The sequence below is a fragment of the Agelaius tricolor genome, unplaced genomic scaffold, assembly GCF_023055355.1.
Source record: "Agelaius tricolor isolate 1412-34295 unplaced genomic scaffold, bAgeTri1.0.p SCAF_3, whole genome shotgun sequence".
NCBI lineage: Eukaryota > Metazoa > Chordata > Aves > Passeriformes > Icteridae > Agelaius > Agelaius tricolor.
Window position 1 is genome coordinate 39,652,993 of NW_027269263.1, and position 22,896 is coordinate 39,675,888.

The window sequence follows — 22,896 nt, forward strand, 5'->3', positions numbered from 1 at the left end:
CAGAGTTTGCTGAGTGGAAAAGATGAATCAAGATTAACAGAGAAACACTATTTTTAAAACTCCTAAAAAATGTTACAGAGTTAAAAATATTAAGTAATAACTATTTTTAAAGCAGCTGGCAATGTCCATTTAAGGCTGACAATTTCTTGGAGCTGATTAGTACTACATATCACATGCAGCTTTCACTGTTCTGAGTTTATTGCAGTACAACAGCATAATCCAATGGTTTTAAAACTCAGAATTGATCCCTCTTTTTGGCTTAAATCCAAGTTATAATTATAGTAAATGTACTAATTTTTTGAAAGAATAGTGCTGCTTATATTTTAACATAGCGATCTTGTTGTTTTCATATTGCAAAACTGAAACTAGACTAGAATAAACACAGAGGGAAAAAATTAAGGCTTAAACCAAGTTTAATATGTAGCTCCAACACACCATCACAAAGCCCAAGAGGCAGGATATGCAATCCTGCATTCCTTTTGCACTCGTAATACCTCTTGGCTTCAGTGGAAGTTTTGTTTAAGAAAGCATACAATCAGAACCTATAATTTCATTAATTGCACGCCACAGGCAGTCCATGTGAGGTAAGAATCATGAACCAAACTGGTTGGAAGGATGGTGGAACCCATTAGCCCCGCCTGCATCTTTGTGGACCACTCAGTCTATGCAGCAAAACCATGAATCCTTGTTTTCCCTACTCACCCATACTTCCAGCTCTTCCTCATGACAGACTGCATCTGTCATGTAGACAGTAGTGCAGATGTTTCACTCAGGACACATCACAGCTCTCAGGTCTCTGTTACTGTTCTCCACTACCATCCTTCCCCAGACTCTTGGCAGTACTGAGGGTTTCACCCGATGCAGATCTCTACTCTGTTGGGATTTTTATATTATTCATGCTGGGCACAGACAAAATTAATGTTATGTAGCTATTAGTACAGAGTGCTTTGAAATATTACATATTTCATTAGATATCCTTTGGGCAATTTAAGAAGAATCATCTAAAAACCCTGTGAACGGACTTGACTTTAACAGTATTACTGTACACATAACTTTTCCATGCATACCATAAACATAAATGACTCTACTGGATGTGTGTTACAGATAGTTTTATGGTATCTCTCAAGATTTACTTATATATGTAGGAAGAAATAGCATGGGAAAAAACCCTCCCATATTATAAAGGCCTTTCATTTGCTAAAACATAAGGAAAAAAAAGGCACTTGAAAGCTAGTTCTTTTTCTAAATATAAAAACAAATAATCAAATTTTAAAGGAAACTATTTACAGGATGAAGAATTACAGGTGATATTAGAGTGAGGTGTCAATCTACTGATAGCTCTCCACTGCAAACTGACATTTAGAAACACACAGCAGATCGTTCTTCAGCTACAAAACCTCCATTATCTCCCCGTATAATAAATTGAAAACTCTAGTTAATTTATACCTGTGTCACTGAACGCAATTTAATTTTTACAATACCTAACTAACAACAAACTTACAGTTTCTTTTACAACAGCCTTAAAACATAAAGCAGGAAGAGAATCTCCAGACCAAAAGTAAAAAAATTTATTCTTAACTATCCTAAATGCTCAGACTTTGTAAGGAACCATCCAGTGTGTAAATGCACACAAAGGAACAAAATAAAAAGTAAACAAATGGAAGGTATAAAAATGAGGGTGAGTTAGGGATAAGGAGGATGAAAAAACAAAGGAAAGGGGGGAAAAGAACAAAAGAACACGTTAAAAAAGAGAGAAAGAAAAGCATGACAATGAAAACAAATGAATCGTTGAAACTATGGTGGGAGGAACTGATGAATATTAACTTTTATTATTCCGATTACAAAATACATTTCAAAATTGGATGAAACACATTCTGTGTATGTTTTGCCAAGGACATTCTTGGCAATTACAAAGTCAGGAAAATTACAATTCAATCAGGGAGACATTACTTAAAACCACTTGAAAAAAGCAGATCATTTGAACCAGCAAACAGACTGCATGGGTAAAATTTTACAGACTCAATATTCTGAGCAGTGCAGATTGCACTCACATGTTGCAGAGTTCCAATAATGGGGCCATTAGAAATACAGCAATTTTTCTTCCTGGGTGCATTTTACCAATCTTTCTTCTAGTAAATGAGCAACAAATCCTCATCATCGTTTTCCATATAAAATGAGGACAGTTCTAGAAAAAGAAAAATCAAGCACTTGTAGAGTAGAACTTTTATTTTGCTAAAAAATCTGATTTAAACTTCTTTGAAAGCTGTACTGTCCACGACAACCAGATCACATCTATAAAGATGGTTGCTGTATTTATCAGGCGCATGTAGGGCACTTTACCATGCACGGAATCTGTGCGCTTGCCTTGAAATGGATGATACAGTCCCAAAAACGTTACGAATACGTCATTACGTCTGTTGCTACACTGGCAAAACCCACAACAAACAGGTCACCTTGACCTCTGTCATGTACTCTGTAATTTCACAGAACTGCTGACACCCGAAGAATGGGATTGACTGAAAAAGGCACCAGGCATTCACCATTCCCATTGGAAAAAGCGTGTGCCCTGCGCTCCCCGCAGTAGTGCTTATTTACATATCGCTGTGACTGCGCTGGGAAGGCGAGCGATGCAGCCTTTTGATTTAACCCGTCAGGTTGTCGAAGCCTTTGTAAATTGCCCGTTGTGCAGTCAGACTTTCAGAGGACCGAAAACGCCGTGGACTGGCATTCCTGGGGGGACTTGACCGCCCCTCACCGCCACAGGCACCCCAAGTCGCGCTCCGCAGACCGGGTGAAGGCGGGCGCCGCGCACCGGCAGGGCAGGGGCCGGTTCCAGCCCAGAACGCCGCAAGCTGAGCTCCGGGGTCATTTCAATCGCCGCTCCCGCGGAAGCAGGTGCGCCGCCGCCCCTGTGCGCCCCGGGGCTGCGCGGAAGGCGCCGCAGCGCATCCCGCCCGCTCCCGCCCCGCCGCGCTGCGGGGGGCGCCTGACGTACCGCGCCGGATGGGGGCGGGGGACGACTGCAGTGATGGAAAATTTTCGGCTCCTGCATCTCCTGGGCGTGCCCTCGCCGCTCCCCGCCCCTTCCCGGCTTCCACTCCCGCCCCCCATCCCGGCGTCGGCGGGGGCGGTCCAGAATCTTCGGCGGCGGTGGCGGTCGGGTGCCGCCGCCTCGCGCCGCCCGGCGCCTTCCCGCCCGCTTGCCCCGGCGACAGTCGCGGGACAGAGTCACTGTCCTCCCGCCCGTCTCAGCCCTGGGGAGGCTCGTGTCCCCGTCAGAGCCGCGGGCACTGCAGCGGGCCCAGGAGCGGGGATGCTGGTGAGGGATTCGCGGTCCCTCGAGGGTGTGAACTGCTCTCGTGTCCCGGCGGCCGCCACTGCCCCGGCACAGCAGACAGGCAGCCGCCCCTCGCACCCTCCACGGGCTCTCGATGCTGCAGAAGAAGGGAGCGAGGGCGATAACGTAGGGGGTCAAGCGACTCGGTGGCAGGGCATCCTCCACACTCGAGGCTGGCGGCCCCAGCCTGGCGTGGGAGTGCACTGCTGCCGCGAGGACAGGAGCTGGCGAGGCTGATTTGCACCCCCCTGTCCCGCTAGAGACAGCAGCCAAGCGGGCCCCCCCTACCCCTGTCAAGCCTCCTTCGGAACCGTGTCCCTGCACCGTGCCTGTGAGGAGCTGCGGCGCACAGTAAAACCCCGCCGTCCACTTCCACAGGGGGCCGAGCAGCAAAGCTCTCCAAATCTTCCGGAGTGGTTACCTGAGGAAAAGGAAGCAGGATGTTCTGTTTCCCCCTCTCTTCCCTACATGGGGTTTATCGTGAATCACATCACTGGGGGGAGTCTGTCATTCCGGTTCACTTCCCGAAGGAAGCGTTCGGGGAGTCTGTCGGCTGCCCTCGGGCTCCGGGCTTGCACGTGCGCTCCTGCGGGTGTTAAAAATAGCGAGTGACTGCACCGGGGAGCTATGGCGGGTCCGGGGCACCTCGTCCCGCGCCGGAGGCAGGCGCGGGGTGGAAGAGGGAGGCAGAATCCCGGGTGAACCGGTGGCCACCGGGTGCTGCAGTCACGCTGCGCATGCTGCACTGGGCCGGTAGAAGCGGCTCTCAGGGAGAGCGCTTCTGACAAGCACCGCAGCGTCCCGTCTCCGCCGTGTAAACCAGTGCCCCAATGTAAACACTGGAGAGCTGCTCGGCTCATGTGCTAGCGGCCGCGCTCCCGACCCCCGCCGGTGACCGGCACCCAGCCCTCAGTCGGGGACGCCCCCCGCCCGCTGTGCCCCCCAGCCCCGGCCCGGGCGGCGGCAGGGGGTCAGTCGGGCAGGGCGGGGGGCGGCGCGGCAGCGGGCGGGCGGGCGCCGCGCCCCTGCCATGACACGCCCACATTCCTGCCTGAAGAGCGGCGGCGCCCCGAGGGGGCCGTCAGAGCGGGAGGGACGCCGGAGCGATACAGACGCGAAATTTTCTTTCCTTTTGATACCTCTGACTTTTTTACGCGATTTTTTTTTCTACCTTTATTTATCTAGAGGTTTGTTTTCGCTGACATTTCATAGTTAAGGGATCTTTTTTCCCTTGCAAGAAGTAGCAGCGGAGACAGGAGAATCTCGTTATTCCGAGGCTTCGGGAGAAACCCTCGCTTTCAAGCTCGTGCGTAGAAGGTACGGCAGGGGCTGGCTATTACCGGGCCGCCAAGAAGAACGGGGTGACTTTTGGGACGGAGCACGGCTCGTCCTTCGCGCCTTTGTGCGGTGGCAGCGCCCCGGCTTGTCGCCAAGACCCTGCCGGGCTCCGCCGAGACGCGCGTAGGGATGCGCCGCCGCCGCATCCCGGAAAGGCGGCAAACCCGCAAAGCGACTGCGGCGCGACGCGGTCCCGCGACCGGTTAGCGTTTTCCCGTTGGAAACGCCGGGTCGCGCGGTGTCGCCGGCGGGGAGGCGGGAGGTAAACACAGGGAGGGACAGCCGCGGGGCGGGAGGCTCCGGCAGCCGATGTGACAATCGCCCATCGGTGTTGCATCAGTCCGCTCTCCGCTATCGGGGCGGGGAGGCGGAGGGGGGAGGGGGGGGGGAGTGCGGCGTGGCGGTGCCGCTGTCTCGGTGCCGGTGTCAGTGCGGGCGGTGCCGGTGTCAGTGCGGGCGGTGCCGGTGTCGGCCGCGCGTCCCCGCCCCGCGCGGGGCTCACCTTTGTCCGCGCGCCCCCCGCCCCGCGCGCCTGGTACTTTTCCACTCGGCGGCGGCGGCGGCGGGCGGGGGCCGCGGGGCCACGTGACGGGCTCGCGCCCGCTGCGGCACTGACGTCGCCTCCCGCCCCCTCCGCAGGCGCGGCGCGTCCCGCCGGCAAGGACAAAAGAGCGGCCGCCGCCGAGCGCCGACCCCCGCCCCGCCAGCATGAGCAGCGCCGAGATGGGCAAGTTCAACATCTCGCCCGACGAGGACAGCAGCAGCTACAGCTCCAACAGCAACGACTTCAGCTACCCCTACCCCACCAAGCCGGCTGCCATGAAGAGGTGAGGGGGCTCCCGCGGCGGGCGGCACCGGCCGGAGACCCGGCGGTGCCGAGCGTCTGTCGGCAAATCCGTACGGAAAACACGGGAATCGCTGCGGCCGGAGACGGGCGCAACGCTCCGCGCGCTGACACCGTCGCAGGTGGGGTGGTTCTTTCGGGGTTATTCCGTCGGTTTTTCCTTTTCCCTTTGAAATGTGTCGGAAGTGATGATCGGGAAGTGAATGTGCAAGGTTCCCGTAAGAGTCACTAATAATGTCACGTTGTTTTGCAGCCACTATGCGGATATTGATCCAGAAAACCAAAATTTCTTGCTGGACTCCAATCTTGGAAAGAAGAAATACGAAACTCAGTATGTAAGTACCTGGCAATGACGTTCCAAATAAACAAACAAACAAACAAAAATGTACTGCCAATTTTATGTTTGTTTTAATTCTGAGATGACTAATAACTTTCTATTAACTATTACCTATCCGTCTTTCCTCAGCATCCGGGTACTACTTCCTTTGGAATGTCAGTATTTAATCTGAGCAATGCTATTGTGGGTAGTGGCATCCTTGGTCTTTCTTTTGCCATGGCTAACACTGGAATTGCTCTTTTTGTGTAAGTATCTTTTGATTCATCAAAAAAACCCCAGCTTTCTGGTGTGTAATTCATAATGGAAAAATACATGGTGTAAGAATATGACCCCTAGAAAACATCCAGTCATTTTCATAGGTGCAGAATTGCATTTTAGGCTTGTTTTGAATTTAAGGATTGTGGTACATTCAGAAGAACCTGCAAAAATTAAACCGAGTCATTGCAAGTTCTGCAACCCTCAAAAACATTTTACAGTGAATTTTACTTGACTTAGCAGCAGTTTCTCCATTAATAACTGATAGACTTCCCCTGAAACTTCTATTATCCAAGTCCCAATCAGGGATGTGGTCTCGCTTTCCTCAAGTGACATCACTGTGCCTACAGAGTTACAATGTACTTAACCAATAAAGAAGTCTGTTTTATTGCTGTGCTCTCATTCTCTTCAGGGGTATGGTTTCAGTTACACCTATAAAAATTTCTGTCTGCCTGCAAGGGAGGGATGTGGAATAACCAGCGTGTCTTTATTGGCCTGTCTACATTGGCGAAAGCTTTGAGGTGTAGGGCAGAACTACAGTAATGTAATTGGAAATGACATGAGGATCCAGTTATGTACAGTGCTTTTAAATGTCTTGGGAAGTACATTTTTCATGTATTGGAGGCAGTTCAGCTCACACAACATGTATTATCAGTGACTTGACTGCAAATGAGTATCCATGGGTGTGTTAAAAGGAGCTTTGTGTTTTTATCCTGGAAATAGATGAATGTGCTGAATGTTCAAGAACATGTGAAGAGCAATGTTTAGTTCAAAATTTCCCTGACTGTGCTGCCAGATTTCCAGAAAGTAGGTCAGATTTACTTCCAGATGTTTCACAGTATCGAGTGGTGCTCAAGTTTCCTGAGGAAACTACCTATGTGTGAATTTCGGACCTAAAGGATTTTAAGCACATGGTGATTTGTTAATCTCTTACTAAGATTTTCACTTGCTTAGGTGATGCTAAACTGAGTGAATGACTTAGCATGAGTCTAGAATAGTTATTCATGCTCTAAAGATGTTCTGCAGCACGTGAAAGCTAATCAATATAATGCACATTAGAATGTCTCTGAGGAGAGGAAAAAAGAGCATTTAAGGTTAGCTATTTGAACAGACTTCGAGGGTCCTCTTTTCTGAGGAAAAAAATGTTAAAAACTGTCAATTTAACAATTGGATGCTGAGGCAATTTAGTTGCTTTTTATTTCCAGATGCTGTGTCCAGATCTTATTTGCATTAGTGCTGTTTCAAAGACAAACTAGCTTGTTACCTTTCAAAACTTGTAGATCATACAGTTCTGAGGCAGGAAAACAGTTAATCACAGATGATACTGAGGATTTATGATGACAGTGAGGGCATTACAGGCAGCCCTTAATAACTAGGTTACAGAATCAGATCCAGATGCAGTCGATTAGGGCAGTAAGTTCTTCGAAGACTGTGGAGGCACTTGTGTAAGTGCTGTGACTTGTCAGTTGTGTCAGCACTAAATAAATGAATAGAATGGTCTGGAAGCCAGAAACGGAGTGAGCTTCAAGATGAGTTTGCTGACTGATATTGTCTACACTGTAGGCAGCCATTCCATGTTAGGACTGAGAGGCCCAGGGTCTGTGCTGTTTTAAAGTAGTGTAACCCTGGCACATCTCAGCTGAGCTGTTTCTACCCAATGGCTGAGTCAAATCCTAGTTAATCTCTACCTGTCAGAAATAGAGAGGTTTATTTGTGTGCATGTGCTAGTGTTAGTGAATTGGCACAGTAACGTAAGTTTCCTACACAGATCTGTGAAGCTTCTCAGATCTTTTAGTTTCCAGTTCTTTGTGCTGCATTTACTAACTTTACCAACATTAAAAATGACACAAAAGGAAATGTATTCTGGGAAGCAAAGTTTGCCATTTTTAAGCCATTTTTGATATGCTGGTTCTCAGGTTTCCTATTAAGCAAAATGCTTGTATTGGTATAAGAAAGACCAGGGTTTTTTATTTAATGCCTTGTAATTTTCCACTGTGTTCTCCAGCAGCCGAGAAGTCCCCCCTAGCGTGCCACTCCAGGAAGTGCATTTGTTGTGGGAGAGATTTGTTGTTGAGAGACCCGAATTTTAGGTGATGCAAATGTGCTTCTGGAAGTAATATGCATTGCCTGTAAAAGCTGTGGGGAAGATAAACAAGCCACTAGCGATTCCCATGTAAGCACATCTGAAGAGTTAACTTTTGAGGAAAGAATTTTTTTAAATGACAATAGATGTGTATTTCCATTTGAAAACACAGCTCTCAATGAGTCTGAATTTTCAGTCAATTCTTTAAGGCTTTTGCAGTTTCATCCTTACATAAAAAAAAAGAACACAGGTTTAAGCTGAAAAGCTGATTTTTTTTAAGACCAAGAGATAATCTTCACTTCAGCTTTAGTTAGCCTCAATGTCGAACAGGAGCAGGAAGATGGGAAAAATACAGTTTCTTACAAGGATGCAAACCTTTCCCTCCACCTGCACACATTCCCATTGATATTTTGTTAAGTTTTTTATTACCAAATGTAGCCAAGTGTAATAGCCTGACACTTGGTGTGCTTATGCCACTTTAGACTGGATAGAATCGTTGTTCAAGACTCCAGTAGAATTTCTTTGTATGCCTCTGAAATGCAATTTAGTATAAAATCCTTTCTACATACGGCATTAATTGGGTTTTCAGAACACTTTCAGCTGACCTTAGAATCCTTCCCCATATAATATCCTAATATGGATAATGTTTATATTTTGATACATTTTTATTTAATAGGGTTACAATAAGTCATTTATGGTTATTACAAATTTGTGTGTTTTTCTCTCCCCAGGATTCTCCTGCTGTTTGTCTCAATAGTTTCTTTGTATTCAGTGCATCTTCTTTTAAAGACTGCCAATGAAGGAGGTATGGCAAATTACTCTTTTACAAATATGTAGTATTTGTTTCTTATGGCATTTTCTTGAAATACACCCCTCCAATGGGATATCGTATTTTCTTTTAGGATCTTTATTATATGAACAGTTGGGAATGAAGGCTTTTGGTATGGCTGGAAAACTTGCTGCTTCTGGATCAATTACAATGCAGAACATTGGAGGTGAGGACAAGATCTTAAAATGTCTGTACTGTCAATAGTAATTGTTCCCTGCTTATTCTTGGAGACTTATTTGTCACACAACATGTGTTCATTAACTACTTGTGTTCAAGTGAAGTTATGAAACATGTTATGTGATTCTTGCATCGTGTGGCATATTCTATATTTGTAATGATCTATGATGTTATTCACCTACAGCTATGTCAAGCTACCTCTTCATAGTGAAATATGAGTTACCATTGGTCATCAAGACATTTATGAACATCGAAGAGACCACAGGGTAGGTGTTAGAACTCCTCATCAGAGAAACTATTAGGAAAAACAAATACGGAGACTGTATATATTTTTATATGAAGACCACGTTCGGTACACCATAGGGTAGCTTCTTATTCAGACAGAGATGCAGTAAGTTTTCCCTTCCCCTGAGTGCTTCACTTCATTTAGATCCAGCCTGACCTGGGAAAAGGGTAGAAAAATACAGGTATTGCATCATATTGCAGAAAGCTGTTCTGTAAAGAACATCAGGTAAGTGTTAATGTATGTACCAGTCAGTACATACACTTGATGAGGAAAGATAAATGTGATTGTGGTTGGTTTTTTGTTTTGTTGGGTTTTTTAAATTTATTTTCCTAATGTGTTCAAAATTGTTTGGTCTGATTAATTTAGTTTTCTAGTATAAATATTGTGGCAAGTGATTAAATGTAAGACTAAGGTGCAGTTATGGAAGGAATGTCTTAAGGAACAGTTCTCAAAAAGATTCAGAGACTAAATAATGACCTAAACTAGAGTTTATATACCTAAGACTAGAGTGGTAGATTCCTTGCTATCTAGCCCTGGAGACACTTTGACTCCAGAGTGGCTTTCCTGCTTGGCTTTAAAAAGAGGATTCGTTTTATCTAACCCTATTTTGAGTTCACCATTACTATGGTCTTAGTACAATCAGTGGAGAAGGGTGATCCTCTGTAGTGATCAGTTTGGCGCACCTGACTTAGACACGTTTTGTGTGTCTCCAAAGAACATGTGATCATATCACTCTTTATTGAGAGGGTGTGTAAAAACAAGATGCCTGAGTTCAGATGGATAGAGTTAAGTGCTATAAATCTCACTCTTCAGAGTTGTACTTCTGTGCCTTGTCCTGAAGTGTCCCAGTCTTGAGAGGGCTGAGCAGCTCAAGACTCCAACTTACACCTAAGCCTGAGTTCAGAAGGTAGGCATTTTTCTGCCGTGTTCCCCAAGGGGTTCAAGCCATTTGGTGATGTTCATTCAGCTTGCTGATAGATACTGTCATAATAACAGTGCTAGCCATATTTTTTTTCCTTTATTTTCATTTTTTTTAATGTACTCGAATACTGAACCTACCCTATTTACTTAGTAGTGTTATGTTTAAAAATTCTTTGCTGGGAAGCTTAATTTCTCTCCTTTGGCTGAATTCAAGTCCGTATTTTTCGATTCTTAAGAGAGCCCCTGGAGTAGCCAGTATTTAGAAGGGGGCTCGGAGGCAAATATTTTTTAACTGTCCCATCTTCAGTAAAGAATTCAAAACTGGTTGCAATTCAAGAGGGAAAGTTAAAGTCTGTGCATCTCTCTGGATACAGCTGCTGCTCTGTGAATCTGGCAGAGAAAATTAAGAAATTGACATCTGTATCTTAAATGTTTTCTTGTTGGCTGGCACTAGGTAGCTGTACACTGATTTAAAGTAAATATTTTCTCAGTGCTCTGGCAATCGTGAACCCCATTTAACTGACTCTCTCCATGCATTGCTTAGGGGAGTCTGGCTACCATTGGCATGGATTCCACTCTGGCAGCCTGGGGCCCGAAATGTAAGCACTTACCTGTTTGAGTGTCCCAAAATAATGCTTACTGTAAAAGAACTTCTGGACTTCTGAGACAATATTGCAAATACTAGCTCCATTATTAAAATTTGTTTAGCAACTTTTAAAGTACTTGGCTATATTTTAAAACTGCACAATCCCATTCTTTACTCTTCAGGACGGAAAAACTTTGAAGTCCTTGATCTGAAAGTCCTGGTGGCCTCTCTATGGTATGCACAATAGCAGTGCATGTTCTTGTGATTGTATCAACTGCAAGAAATTTCTTTGTTGTGATTTCTTTTAAATTTGCCACAAGTCTATTATATTTTTAAAAAAGACAACAAAAGGTGTATGGTGTTAATGTCCTATACATCTGAAGTTTTTAAAATACTCCTTTTTCACATCTAGTTATCCCAGATAATCATCTGAGGAAAGAGGTGACTACATCATTCTTGTATTTACTGTGTAAATCCAGAGCAAGTCTGTTAATTATTCCGTATTTCCATTACCATATAAAAGGCTATAATTCAGCAACTGAGTTTACATATACAAATTTCAAATTAAATTTTTTACCTAAATAGCATACAGTCCATTTTAAAATAAATACTGTTAAATGATATCATAATAGGATGTAAAGTATTAATACTTGGGAATGTGTAACTTAATGTTACTTTAATCACTTAAAGCATATAAGATGGTCCTGTAGGACTTTGTTTTTATGTGTTTCAAAAAAGATGTTAATCTTCTAATGCTCAAAAATGTTTTGTGAAAAAATAGTTGCTGCTTCTTACAGAAAAAAAATGGCAGAAATGTTCTGAAGGAAAAAGCCTCTGAAGTTCTTACCATGTTTTCCCTACTGAAAGGGACAAAATGTGCCTCCAAGAGACTCCCAGTGGTTGTTGGAGTTTTCTCAGCCAGTGGGCTTGAGCTACTGCCTTACCTTCAGCCCTCACCCGTTTTTCTTTAATTCCCACAGGGCACCCAACAGAATCTTATTTCCATTAAAAATGGAAACCCTGCCGGGGCCCTGCAGTATTCTAACACATCTGGAGAGTTGGGAACCAGCACTTAAGAAAATTATATTTTTTCTGTGATTGATTCCACTTGACTCTTTTCTTACCAATCATTTACTTTTCTGTCTTCTGACTTCCAGATGTTATTATTTTTATAAAAGGACACTAAAGGAAAGGCACAATGCAGGTTTGGGGTGAGATAAGAAGCTATTGTAGGGTGTTAGGTCCATGTAGGAAATTAAATGCCGTCATTTGTGACATCAAGTAGTGCATTTTTTTAAGGAGCCATATGTTGTAGAAAATAAGAGGGAAGACTAAACTGCAAATGCAATTTTTAAATACTTAATTACTTACAAATATTACCTTCTTTTCCACAGAGAATGGTATCTCAATGGTGACTACTTAGTGCTGCTGGTGTCTGTCATTCTGATTCTTCCCCTGTCCCTACTGAAAAATCTAGGTAAGTAGTAGAGAGCAATCAAAATAAAAACCCATTGGAAGAACTGTGGTGAAATGTGTTGATGCAATGTTTGAGTCTTGAAATGCTGTGTGAACTAACAGCTGTCTCCAAACTTGTCTCTTGGGACTAATTAGCATTTAGGTAATTGCTGTCAATCTCCTTGAAGAAAGGAAAAAAAAAAAAACAAGACAAGCATACTAAATTACAGATGTGTTTGTGGAAGATGAAAACACAGCAGATAGGATGGCTTCAGAATGAAGCTCAACAGTAACTTTCTGTTTCTGTTCTTATCACAAAGTCTGACCTATTTTGGTCAATGGTGAAATAATACAGCTCTCCTGTAACAGCCTTCAAAGAGTAGGGCTGCTAACTCTGGCCAGTATCTTCTCATTTTAGATCCCGAGGAGTAACAGAATATTCGTGCCAGATGCTTTATCTGAAATGGCTGTAATTCAGTGATACATGTGAATAATTCAGATAACAGGCTGTTTATTCAGAGAATCCTGTAGTGGAACTTCAAGAACTGAAGAGTCTCAATGTGAATTACTCTCTCAAATTACTATTTTCTAGAAGTTAATCAGTAAAAACAGAAGGAAAAGGCTAAGTTATCTGATAGTGTGTGCTGTTAAAATTAATCCTATATCATTCTTAGTATACAATAAACAATTCATATAGTTGCTGCTGTGAGATCTTTTAATTTGCTTCCTTTTCTTGTAAGTTAAAAAGTTTAACATTACAGACTCACTGTATGTACAGACCCTAATATGTCTTTCAGAACCTTCAGATCTGGGTCAGGATTAGCAGAAAGTCAATGAATAATTAATTTGTTCTGTAATGCTAAGGAAATAACAATCTAAAGAGATCACTTGACAGAATACATTTTGCCTTTATGTTTTGACTTGAATGATGTTTCTGTTAATTATATCTTAGATTTTTTTAATCTTTCTTCATCACAGGGTATTTGGGCTATACCAGTGGATTTTCCTTACTTTGCATGGTCTTCTTTCTGATTGTTGTAAGTATATCTTGTAAACTTCTTGTAAACTTTACAGTGCTTGTAAAACTGCATTTCAAAAGCGAAATTAAGCAGTTTCTAAAAATTTTCACATCTTGCATTAGTCAAAGTAATAAATGCGTGGCTTTATTTCCAGGTCATTTGGAAGATGTTTCAGATTCCTTGTCCTACAGACAGTGTCATCATGAATGTGACATTACTTAATGCAACAGTGGCACCTTTGGTAGCTGAAAATATAACAAGTGAGGATATGTGCAAGCCAAAATATTTCATCTTCAATTCACAGGTAACTGATCGAAAAATCAGATACTCTGTTGAGAATGACCGAGTATGTAGCAGACAAATAAGATAATTTTACCTTCAAGCAGTTGCCCAGTTTTAAAATTGGGATGTGTTAAGAATTTCTGTTCCAGTAAACTTGGACACTGTTTACCACATGGAGACTGAGTTTTTCCACATGCCAAATACACAGAAATTAGAGGAGCTTGAAGTGCCTGTTCAAGTGGCAAAAAACACATCTCTCATTCTTTGGGACAGCATTTCTCAAGCTTTCTCAAAAAAGTTAATGAAGCATTTTAAAAAATAGATTGCAGAAGAAAATTAGGAAAATTGTAGAAGTGTGCAAATAGGATGTTTGACTTGTTCCCAGTCACAAATTCTTGACTCATGAATGCTCCCAATACAGTGATGAATCTCCACATGTGTAATACACAATACCAAGTTCAAGATCTAGTGGCTTAAGCCTGTGAGTTGCTGAACGTGATTTCGAATGCAAATACATTCAGTTCACCATGGAATTCAGTGACATTTGAGACTATTTGGTACCATCCCAGAAAACTCACTTCCTCTCAAACCAGGACACTCAGGATCTGGGTTTGAGAAAATATGAACTTGTTGAAAATTTTTTTGCAGTTTCCATTGTAAGGAATAGCTGATCTTTATCACCAAATAAGGCCAAAATTAAAGAATCTCCTGATGATTTTGTAAAGTAAATTTCTAATGTCTGTTGAGATACTTAAGAAACTTTTTTTTTTTTTCAGACTGTTTATGCTGTCCCGATCCTAACATTTTCCTTTGTCTGTCATCCTGCAATTCTTCCTATTTATGAAGAACTGAAAGGGTAAGTGTTAGATGTATATCTGTAATTTCACTGAACAAACAAATAGAGTATGAAACAGTATGTTTTCACTGCTAACAATGTTACTTTTTCTTACAGCCGAAGCCGTAAAAGAATGATGAATGTGTCCTATGTATCTTTTTTTGCCATGTTCCTCATGTATTTGTTGGCTGCTCTCTTTGGATACTTGACATTTTATGGTAAATATTGCTTCTTTGCTTTCTTTAAATGACTTATGTTCTGCAAAATCACAGTGTTATTTTAAAAATAGAACAAGCAAGCATTTACTATGCATTCTAAATATACATTGTTAGTTGGGCTTTTTTTTTTTAGTACTGCTGTAAGTGCACACCCTAAAGGAGATCAGTAATAGAATTAGGCCCAAGACATAGGATTAAAATTGGATTAAGCCAGATTCTGTGCCTCCAAGTCATCCCTGTGTAAAATGGATACATTCTTACAGGAGCTCTTGAGGCTTTCAGTTCATATTGATGATGTAACTGTAAAATTTGTGTGGAATCTAGAGCAAAGCACATGTTTAAGAAGTATGTCAACTACATCTAACTAAAATACTGTTTTCTTTATAGGAAAAGTTGAACCAGAACTGCTTCACACCTACTCTGCTTATCTGGGTGCTGATGTTCTGCTTCTTATTGTGCGTCTTGCTGTACTTATGGCTGTAACCCTCACTGTACCTGTAGTTATTTTCCCTGTAAGTAATTTTTTTTTTTAACAACTATACTGCTGCAGTCATTTACTGATTTGGCAACTCCTGTTTATTAATTGAAAAACTGAAGAGTTTTTCTCTTAACTGAAAAAGGAAACTTATTCTGGTAAACTTGATAAATTTTAGCTATACTGTTAAGTCAATAAATATGTAACATTTACGAAACAGTAATACAAATATATTCAGTTATACAGTTTTCCTGGTATGATTATATTGGGGAAATGAAACAGATTGCCCCTCTATAAAAAAGCTTACACTGTTGTATTATCAGCTTACTGAAGCCAGCATGTTTTTTGTACATACCTTGTGGTGGCAATCTGGTCATTTATGTATATATTGTTGAGCAGCATCCCTAGATGATACAAAATTTCCTGGAATTTTTGTTCAAGCCAGATACTTTTCCTTGGTTTTTTCTCCATATTACTTTTGTCTTTCACCTTCTGTTAACTTTCCTGAATGCTTCAGATTTTATGTTAAAATACTTCCAGAAGGAAGGTCTAATTCAGGTGACAAATCACTGTTTTCCAAAATGAAGACTCAACTGTCTCTTTTTTTTCCCCCTGTCCTCCAAAGATTCGCAGTTCCATTACCCAGCTGCTGTGGGCAGGGAAGGAGTTCAGCTGGTGGCGTCACTGTTCCATTACCATTTCTCTCCTGGCATTTACCAACGTGCTCGTTATCTTTGTCCCTACTATTCGAGACATCTTTGGATTCATTGGTAAGCATTTTCTTGTCAGATCAAGCAGTCTTTTGCATCTCAGAAAAAGCAGTTCCAGTCTAATTAGAGTATATTTACCTGTTTATGAGTATTTATTTCCATGCTTTTTCTCTACAGGTGCTTCTGCGGCTGCCATGCTGATCTTTATACTTCCTTCAGCCTTCTATATCAAATTAGTGAAGAAGGAACCAATGAAGTCAGTGCAAAAGATTGGGGTATGTATAGACAAATATGTAACTACTATAGACAACTATGTAACTAAGAATTTGCTAACTAATTCCAAACAAAAAAATTAAGTATCTTCTTCATGATTTATGAATTTTGAAAGTAGTCAGTGAATTAGCATTTAATGTTATCTTAGGTAGTTGCAAGGAGCTGCATAGGAACTCAGAACCAAGGAGCTGGCCATCACAAGACTCAGTTTACTTCAGTGACTTCTCTCAGCCCCTGGCCCCAAATCTCAACAGTAGCTGGGTCTTTCTGTTGCTGCTAAGAGCCAGATTTCAACAGAATACCCTAAGAACTGTATTTAAAAAACCTTAACATTCTTCAAATATTCTTTTAAGACTTATTTACATAGTTTTCTGCATAAAAGCTCATATCTGCCAATTGTTTGGGTTATCTTGATTGTTCTAGGTGCTCTTACTAATCGTAGACATACTGACTCATAATGCAGTCAGATATACTGAGACAGTCAAGTTAGCACAGTGGCACAGCCTGACTGGTTATCAGCAGCTACATCCACTTCCCTTAGCTGAGGGTGAGGTCTGCTATACTGAAAATAAATGTACTTTCTGATTTGAGAAAGGACCCCAAATATGAAAAAGATGCTTAGCTCTTTGTCATTGACTTGATCTCTTGTCTCTTTTACTTTGTCTTCTGTGAGCAATGGCATTTGTGCTAGCTCATGGGCATGAATTTATAGGTGAATGTTGTGTTTTACCAACAGTGTCATAGCAGAATCTGAAATACTTCTTTTATATTTTCTTTTTCAGGCTTCATTCTTCTTTCTAAGTGGTATACTTGTGATGACTGGGTGTATGACACTGATTATTCTAGACTGGATCCAGAATGTTAAATCTGATGGCCATTAACTGCCCTGGTTTAATCTCTGTAATACACCACTTCAAATGCCAGTGTTCACTCAGATACCTACTGGGAATGAAAACGAGCTATTCAGCTTCCTTTAAAAGGCAGATTCTTTGTTGATGGTTCTTCTGATTGTAGAATATCTGAACTCTGTCTTTAAGAAACTATTCTGCATGATGGAAGTGGATATTGACATCAAACCACGTGAGTGTCTGGCTGAAGGAAGTGACAACTTTATTCCATTCCAGAGAATGGACAGAACTCTCTGTAGACTTTTATCAAGCCATGTTTGGCTTTCGTCATTGTTACTTGGATATTTTGTTATTTTACTTGAATGTGCCTAATGGAACCATTTGATGTGAGAAAGAACTCTTTAATTTACAGCAAAGTGTTTAAATAACCAATGAGAGAGCAAGAGAAAGAGAGAAACACTATTATTTTTTGTACCAAAAATTCTTATGGACCTCAAAAGCACTATTTTGACTTTAAGAAACATTTTTCTAAAAAGAATGAAAAAATAACATAGAAGAGCTTGGAAAAATATTTAATTAGTGTCCTAAATTAAACTTAGTTTGACTTTCTTGATCTCTTCACTCATGTCACCAGTGACAGGACCCAAGGAAAGGGCATGAAGCTGAGGCAGGGTAGGTTTAGGTTGGATATCAGGAAAAGGTTTTTTTACCCAGAGGGTGGCTGGGCACTGGAACAGGCTCCCCAGGAAAGTGGTCACAGCACCAGCCTGACAGAGTGCAAGAAGTGTTTGGACAACTCTCAGGCACATGGTGTGATTCTTGGGGTGTCCTGTGCAGGGCCAGGAGTTGGACATGGTGATTCTGATGGGTCCTTTCCCTCAACATACTTTATGATTCTGTAGAGGCATAGTTAAAAGAAATTTTATTTTTAAAATGCTTCTAATGACCAAAACAGAAAATAAGCCAATTCAGATCAAAATTTTCTGATACTAAATGCTTCCCATGAAGCTCCCTTAGAGAAAATAATCCTGAAAATCATTTCAGACTTACATAAGTAACTAGAGTTACCAAAAATGGTGTGGAAATGCAAATTTTCAAACTTTAAAAAAACCCACCTTATAAAAGAGTACATTGGAGAAAAGTGTAGGTAATCTAAAATTGTAAAGATGGCATTAACATTTCCCTTCTTGAGGTACTCAGTAGTGCAATTGAGTAAAACAGGGTCTGGGGTTTTTGCTTTTTGGGTTTTTTTTTTCCTGTTGTAGGTAGAAACTAAATGGCACTGGAGCATATGATGCCATTAATACAAAACTTCCTCCTCAAGTTCCTTGTATTATTAAGGTCCATTGTCAGTTGTAACAATGTTTGTTGGGATTTTTTTCTATCCAATCTATCTTGAAACACTCTGTAGGAAAACAAAAAAAGTCCTAATGTAGTCTTCTAGTTGTATAATATTTAAAAACTGTACAGTATTTCTCAAATTCCTCATCCGTTATTGGATTTTGAATTACTTGATTATTCTGTTTCTGAGTCAAATTCACAAATAACTGCACCAATTTTTCATGCTTGGTACAAACTCTCTTCACATACACAACTGGGATTCCTCTTCCAATTTATACTGTATAGTAGTATTAAAGATAACCTCATAGACTGGATAGTCATCTCATACTTGTTTGCTTCAGAAATAGATACGTTTCTAATGAGCCCTAGCTGATGAAACAGGTGCTGTATGGTTGTGATGAGCTATTTTGTTTCTAGTGCATGTTTGCTCTTTCATTCTTGTCCCAGGTTGAAGAGAGGTAGCATTTGTATAACAGCGTACTTGGCTTATAAGAGGTTCTCAAACAGCAATATTGGGTACAAAGGCCTAGATAGAGATTATTAATGAAATAGTCATGGCAATGTGGTCAACGGTCTTCATCTGACACGATGCTTTAAAAATCTCATTTATGAAGTCCCACTCGGTCATCGTGTCAGAGAGACCAAGTAAAGGCCTGTAATCTGTTGATTAAACAGTGCCTGAGACTTTTTTGCTCTTGTAGAATTAATCAGAAATAAACCTAAACAATAGTCACCGTTTGGCAGATAATGTCAAGCGCTGCCCAGCCATTTAAAATCTATGGAAAAACAACTGCAGGTATTTTGTATTGATACTTCTGCATGACTGTAAGTACTGGTCACTAAGACTATAGTGTAAAACTGTAATGACAAGTTAGATTCCTCATGTGTTATTTGTATAATTAATTCAGTGGTACTCAACTGGCAATTAATGATCCTGGAGTCAGCTCTGACTAATGCTCTGTAGGTACTTCTCTGCCTCAGGTACTGTACATCCATGGCTAACTATCCCATGTTACCTGATCTCCACAGAAGTGCTGAGCACGTGCCTCCTCAGTACTTTGGCAGCTTTTCTTCTTCCTCCACAAATGTGCAAAGGTGGAAGAGGATTAAAATGTTGTCTACCTTTGAGCAATTTGTAGCATATAAGGGATGAAATTCTTCCCTTTAAAAAGAGGAAAGAAAGTGAGAAATAGCCTCCTTTCTTGCAGCAGTCATAGAAGAGGAAGGAGTCGTAAGTGAGAAGTTACTACAAAGTCCTTCTTGGCAACCAGAAGGGAAGAAGATTATTGTGATGACACCTCATAGTGTATTTTACATGTCACTTAATTCTCTGAATGTAGCAATTTCCAGATTATACATTATGTGTTATATAATTTGATGACTGACTCTCCACCTGCAACAGTTGAGTTCCACTTGGCTGGGTCGATTTCCAACATGTGATTTTTTTTCTTGATTATTATTTTTTTCCAAACCTGTCTTTTAAAGTTACCTACATTACAAACCACCGAAAAGAGCAGCTTCAGTATTAACCACTGTTCTGTCACCTCAGTTAGACATTGTCTTCCATGATATTTCAGTCATAAATGTAACATGTTATTTATAAAGCATTAATCCATTAAAACTAAAACTATTTTTCAATATTTATGATAGTCTATGTACATAAATTGTATGTGTGTATATACTGTAAGTATAATGTATATAATGTAGGTTTGGAGTCAGAATTTATGTATATATTCCTCTCTCATTACTGATTGTTACAGCATTTCAAGGAGTTGTCCATGTACATCTGTGTAACAGCTGTCAAAGGAAAGAGCCTTTTTCAACAAAGTGTAATGCTTACAGAGATGAAAGGAGTGTTATGACTAAGGTGTGTAAGAAAACACTAAGACTGTATTTATTACAAATGTATATGTTGCAATAAACACCGGAATCACTTGGGTCCATAGAAAGCATTGTTGAGGTTGATGTGTACTTTCTCTCTAAAACTCACCATGGATGTTAGGATTTCCTGAATGCAGCAGTTAACCACCTCTGCAACCTAACGCGCATCCCTCCCGCGGTACATCCGTGTACATATGTAAATACCCACCTTCCTGGGAGAGGCCAGCAGCCTAGCTACCACTGCTGGCTAGACTGGTGGCCAGCAACACAGTTTCAATGAAACATTGTATGTTTGTTTTAACTGAAATAAATAAACAGATAATCCTAAACAAGGGTGTGATGTTTTTCTTTGGGGAGGCAGTTGAAGGATTTTCTTTAGGGATGACGCTAAAAGTGTACCTTTAATTTCCTGCATAGTTAATTTACTGAGCACTTTTCAGAAAAGATGGGGAGGAAAATGGCATGCAAGTATATCCGAACTTATGACACTACAAGGGCTAAGAGAACGAGTCTGGGCATGAGAGATCAAATTCCACAAGGAACTTGCATTAAGTAATTTCTTTTGTGGAAAAAGGCATAGCTGGAGACAAGACCCAATGTGTTAGTTCTTGTGTAAGTGTAATAAATGAGTGAGTCTTCCTAAAATCCTATGCCACTTTCCTTCATTTGAATCTCCAGGAAAAGAATAACTGCTTATGTAAAAAGCTACAAAACTGGTATGCCTGTTTTGCTTCCATTTTGGAAACTGGGTACAAACCAATGTAGCATATGTGTTCTTGGTTCTCCATAAATCTGTATCATGTCATATGAATATCTGTCCCAAATATTCAGAATTGCTTGAGAGACACTAGAGTTGTAACTCAGTGTGTCATGTGTTCAACAAAACACTACAAAAGGAATACTTAGGAAGGGTAGTTATATGCTCTGAAATTAGGAAATCCTCAATTAAGGTTGCATTAATTATAAGATTGCATAGCGTGTTTTCCTGGAATCCTCAATTAGTAGCTGTTCATTATTTTATTTTTTTAAGATGCTTTCTGTGTGTACACAGTGTTTATGTGTTTGCTCAAATTCCAAAGCCCATCCTGATGAGGGATGAATGCCTGCATTCCTTTCTAGTTCTCATTTTAGTGTCATGTTTGTGTAACTTGAATTACTCATTTTCACAGTGTTGCAGGTCTTTAAGAAGGTGTTAATCAGTATACTCTGCATGGAGAGGAAGCACTGTGGCACCACCATGTGAGTGGTGAGTGGTACTTGAGTCCACAATTTAATGTCCTCCACTTGCTTATTTTGTATTTCAGCATTTGCTTACATGCATCTGAAGCATAACTTCAAACAGGTTTTGCATGATGATCATTCTTGGAACAAGAACCCTAAAAATCAAGCTAGCCATTTGGAAAGAGTGATTGTGTCTGGAAGGGCCCCAGTCTCATAAGGTGTCTGCCATCACACAGGAGCTTCATAGCAGTGCAGAAGCCCTTCCCCTAGAATGCTGCTTGACAAGCTGAACCATTAGGCTCACCTTACAATCAGGCAATTCCATCAACTTAAATAACATGAGAAGCAGTGTATTCTACATCTTATTTCTCACAAGAATGGGAATATTTCTTATCTTGTGAGATGAATGAGATGGTGCAATGATTTTTCAAAAAGAAACTGAAATTATGTTGGGATGGTGTCTAAAATCCCATGCTTTGAGCCTCTCTGCCTGCCACAAAGTCTTTGCTCCAAAGGAGGGTTAAGTTGTCACTTCAAGTTTATTCACAATGCTGAGCTTTGTGAATGTCTCAGGTTCTGTCCAGGAGACAGATGGCAACTTTCTTCTAGTTTCTCTGAAATTTGCTTCTTTCTTCCACCCTGGCCTTGCCAAGTCTGTCGTACCCCAAGGTCGTGCCTAGACATCTCACCTCCAAGTGTTCATGCAGCAGCTGGATTGTCCTCCAATGGTCATGTCCTCAGGTCCCCTGTGGCTTAGCTCATATCCCTGCTTCCAGGGCATCACAGTTACCATTCAGTCTGTGTGCCCAGGTTTCCTTTCTGGAGACACAGAACAGAGCATGGCCAGTTGTATGCCCAAATTTCAGCTCCAGAAGAAACCAAGATACCATGAGGCAGCCTCCATTCCTTCAAGGAACGTGGACATACCATCCCATTTCCAGTGTAGATGTGCCCAGCAGCAGTTTCTTGGCCTTTCTGCTTCCAATCTCTTTAAGTGTGACAGTCCAGACCTACCTGCTTTCACATGCATTTCCTTCTGTCTTCCTGCACAGCTGCTTTTGGCTGTCATAAGGGGACTTTTGCTCAGCTCTGTCACTCTTCCTTGCACCTTTGTCCCCGTTTGCCAGCTCCCCTTGAATATCACCTCTTGAAGTTCCTCTTGCAAGCCACCTTCTCATCCCACTACCTTTCTGACTATGTGCCTGCCTGTGCCCAGCATCAATCCATCCACATGTTCTTTACCCAGCCACAGCTGGAAATATAATCTTTTGATTTTTCTAGTCTCTGCCCACCTTTTCTCCTTATGGCCACCACTGTAACTACAAGCCTTATTTTTGTGTTCTCT

At 41.5% G+C, this 22,896-nt stretch overlaps 2 protein-coding genes across 4 annotated transcripts; one reads left to right on the forward strand and one right to left on the reverse strand.

Moving 5' to 3' along the window:
- Positions 1–1,800: 1,800 nt before the first annotated feature.
- Positions 1,801–5,415, reverse strand: LOC139588341 (uncharacterized protein C9orf40-like). Its single transcript, XM_071423548.1, has 2 exons — positions 2,996–5,415; positions 1,801–2,185 (listed from the first exon to the last, which is right to left on the reverse strand). The coding sequence occupies exon 1, from the start codon at positions 5,413–5,415 to the stop codon at positions 4,879–4,881; it is 537 nt and encodes a 178-aa protein (XP_071279649.1). The 3' UTR covers positions 1,801–2,185; positions 2,996–4,878.
- On the forward strand, positions 5,368–20,662 carry SLC38A2 (solute carrier family 38 member 2). Of its 3 annotated transcripts, none has more exons than XM_071423546.1 (15): positions 5,368–5,502; positions 5,773–5,854; positions 5,986–6,101; positions 8,926–8,999; positions 9,097–9,189; positions 9,385–9,466; positions 12,388–12,470; positions 13,427–13,485; positions 13,622–13,771; positions 14,526–14,605; positions 14,702–14,802; positions 15,190–15,314; positions 15,903–16,047; positions 16,165–16,262; positions 17,043–20,662. In XM_071423546.1, the coding sequence occupies exons 1-15, from the start codon at positions 5,384–5,386 to the stop codon at positions 17,139–17,141; spliced, it is 1,506 nt and encodes a 501-aa protein (XP_071279647.1). In that variant the 5' UTR covers positions 5,368–5,383; the 3' UTR covers positions 17,142–20,662. The 3 variants fall into 3 exon arrangements, with proteins under 3 accessions (XP_071279647.1, XP_071279646.1, XP_071279648.1); XM_071423547.1 differs by having other exon boundaries at positions 5,501–5,641; XM_071423545.1 differs by having other exon boundaries at positions 15,903–16,262.
- Positions 20,663–22,896: the final 2,234 nt, after the last annotated feature.

Coding starts and splice junctions, on each gene's coding strand:
- SLC38A2 (XM_071423545.1), top strand. CDS start 5,384: ATGAGCAGCGCCGAGATGGGCAAGTTCAACATCTCGCCCGACGAGGAC. Junction 13,486..13,621: donor TGGTCTTCTTTCTGATTGTT/GTAAGTATATCT, acceptor CTTTATTTCCAG/GTCATTTGGAAGATGTTTCA. Junction 14,803..15,189: donor TGGATACTTGACATTTTATG/GTAAATATTGCT, acceptor TTTTCTTTATAG/GAAAAGTTGAACCAGAACTG.
- LOC139588341 (XM_071423548.1), bottom strand. CDS start 5,415: ATGTTGAACTTGCCCATCTCGGCGCTGCTCATGCTGGCGGGGCGGGGG.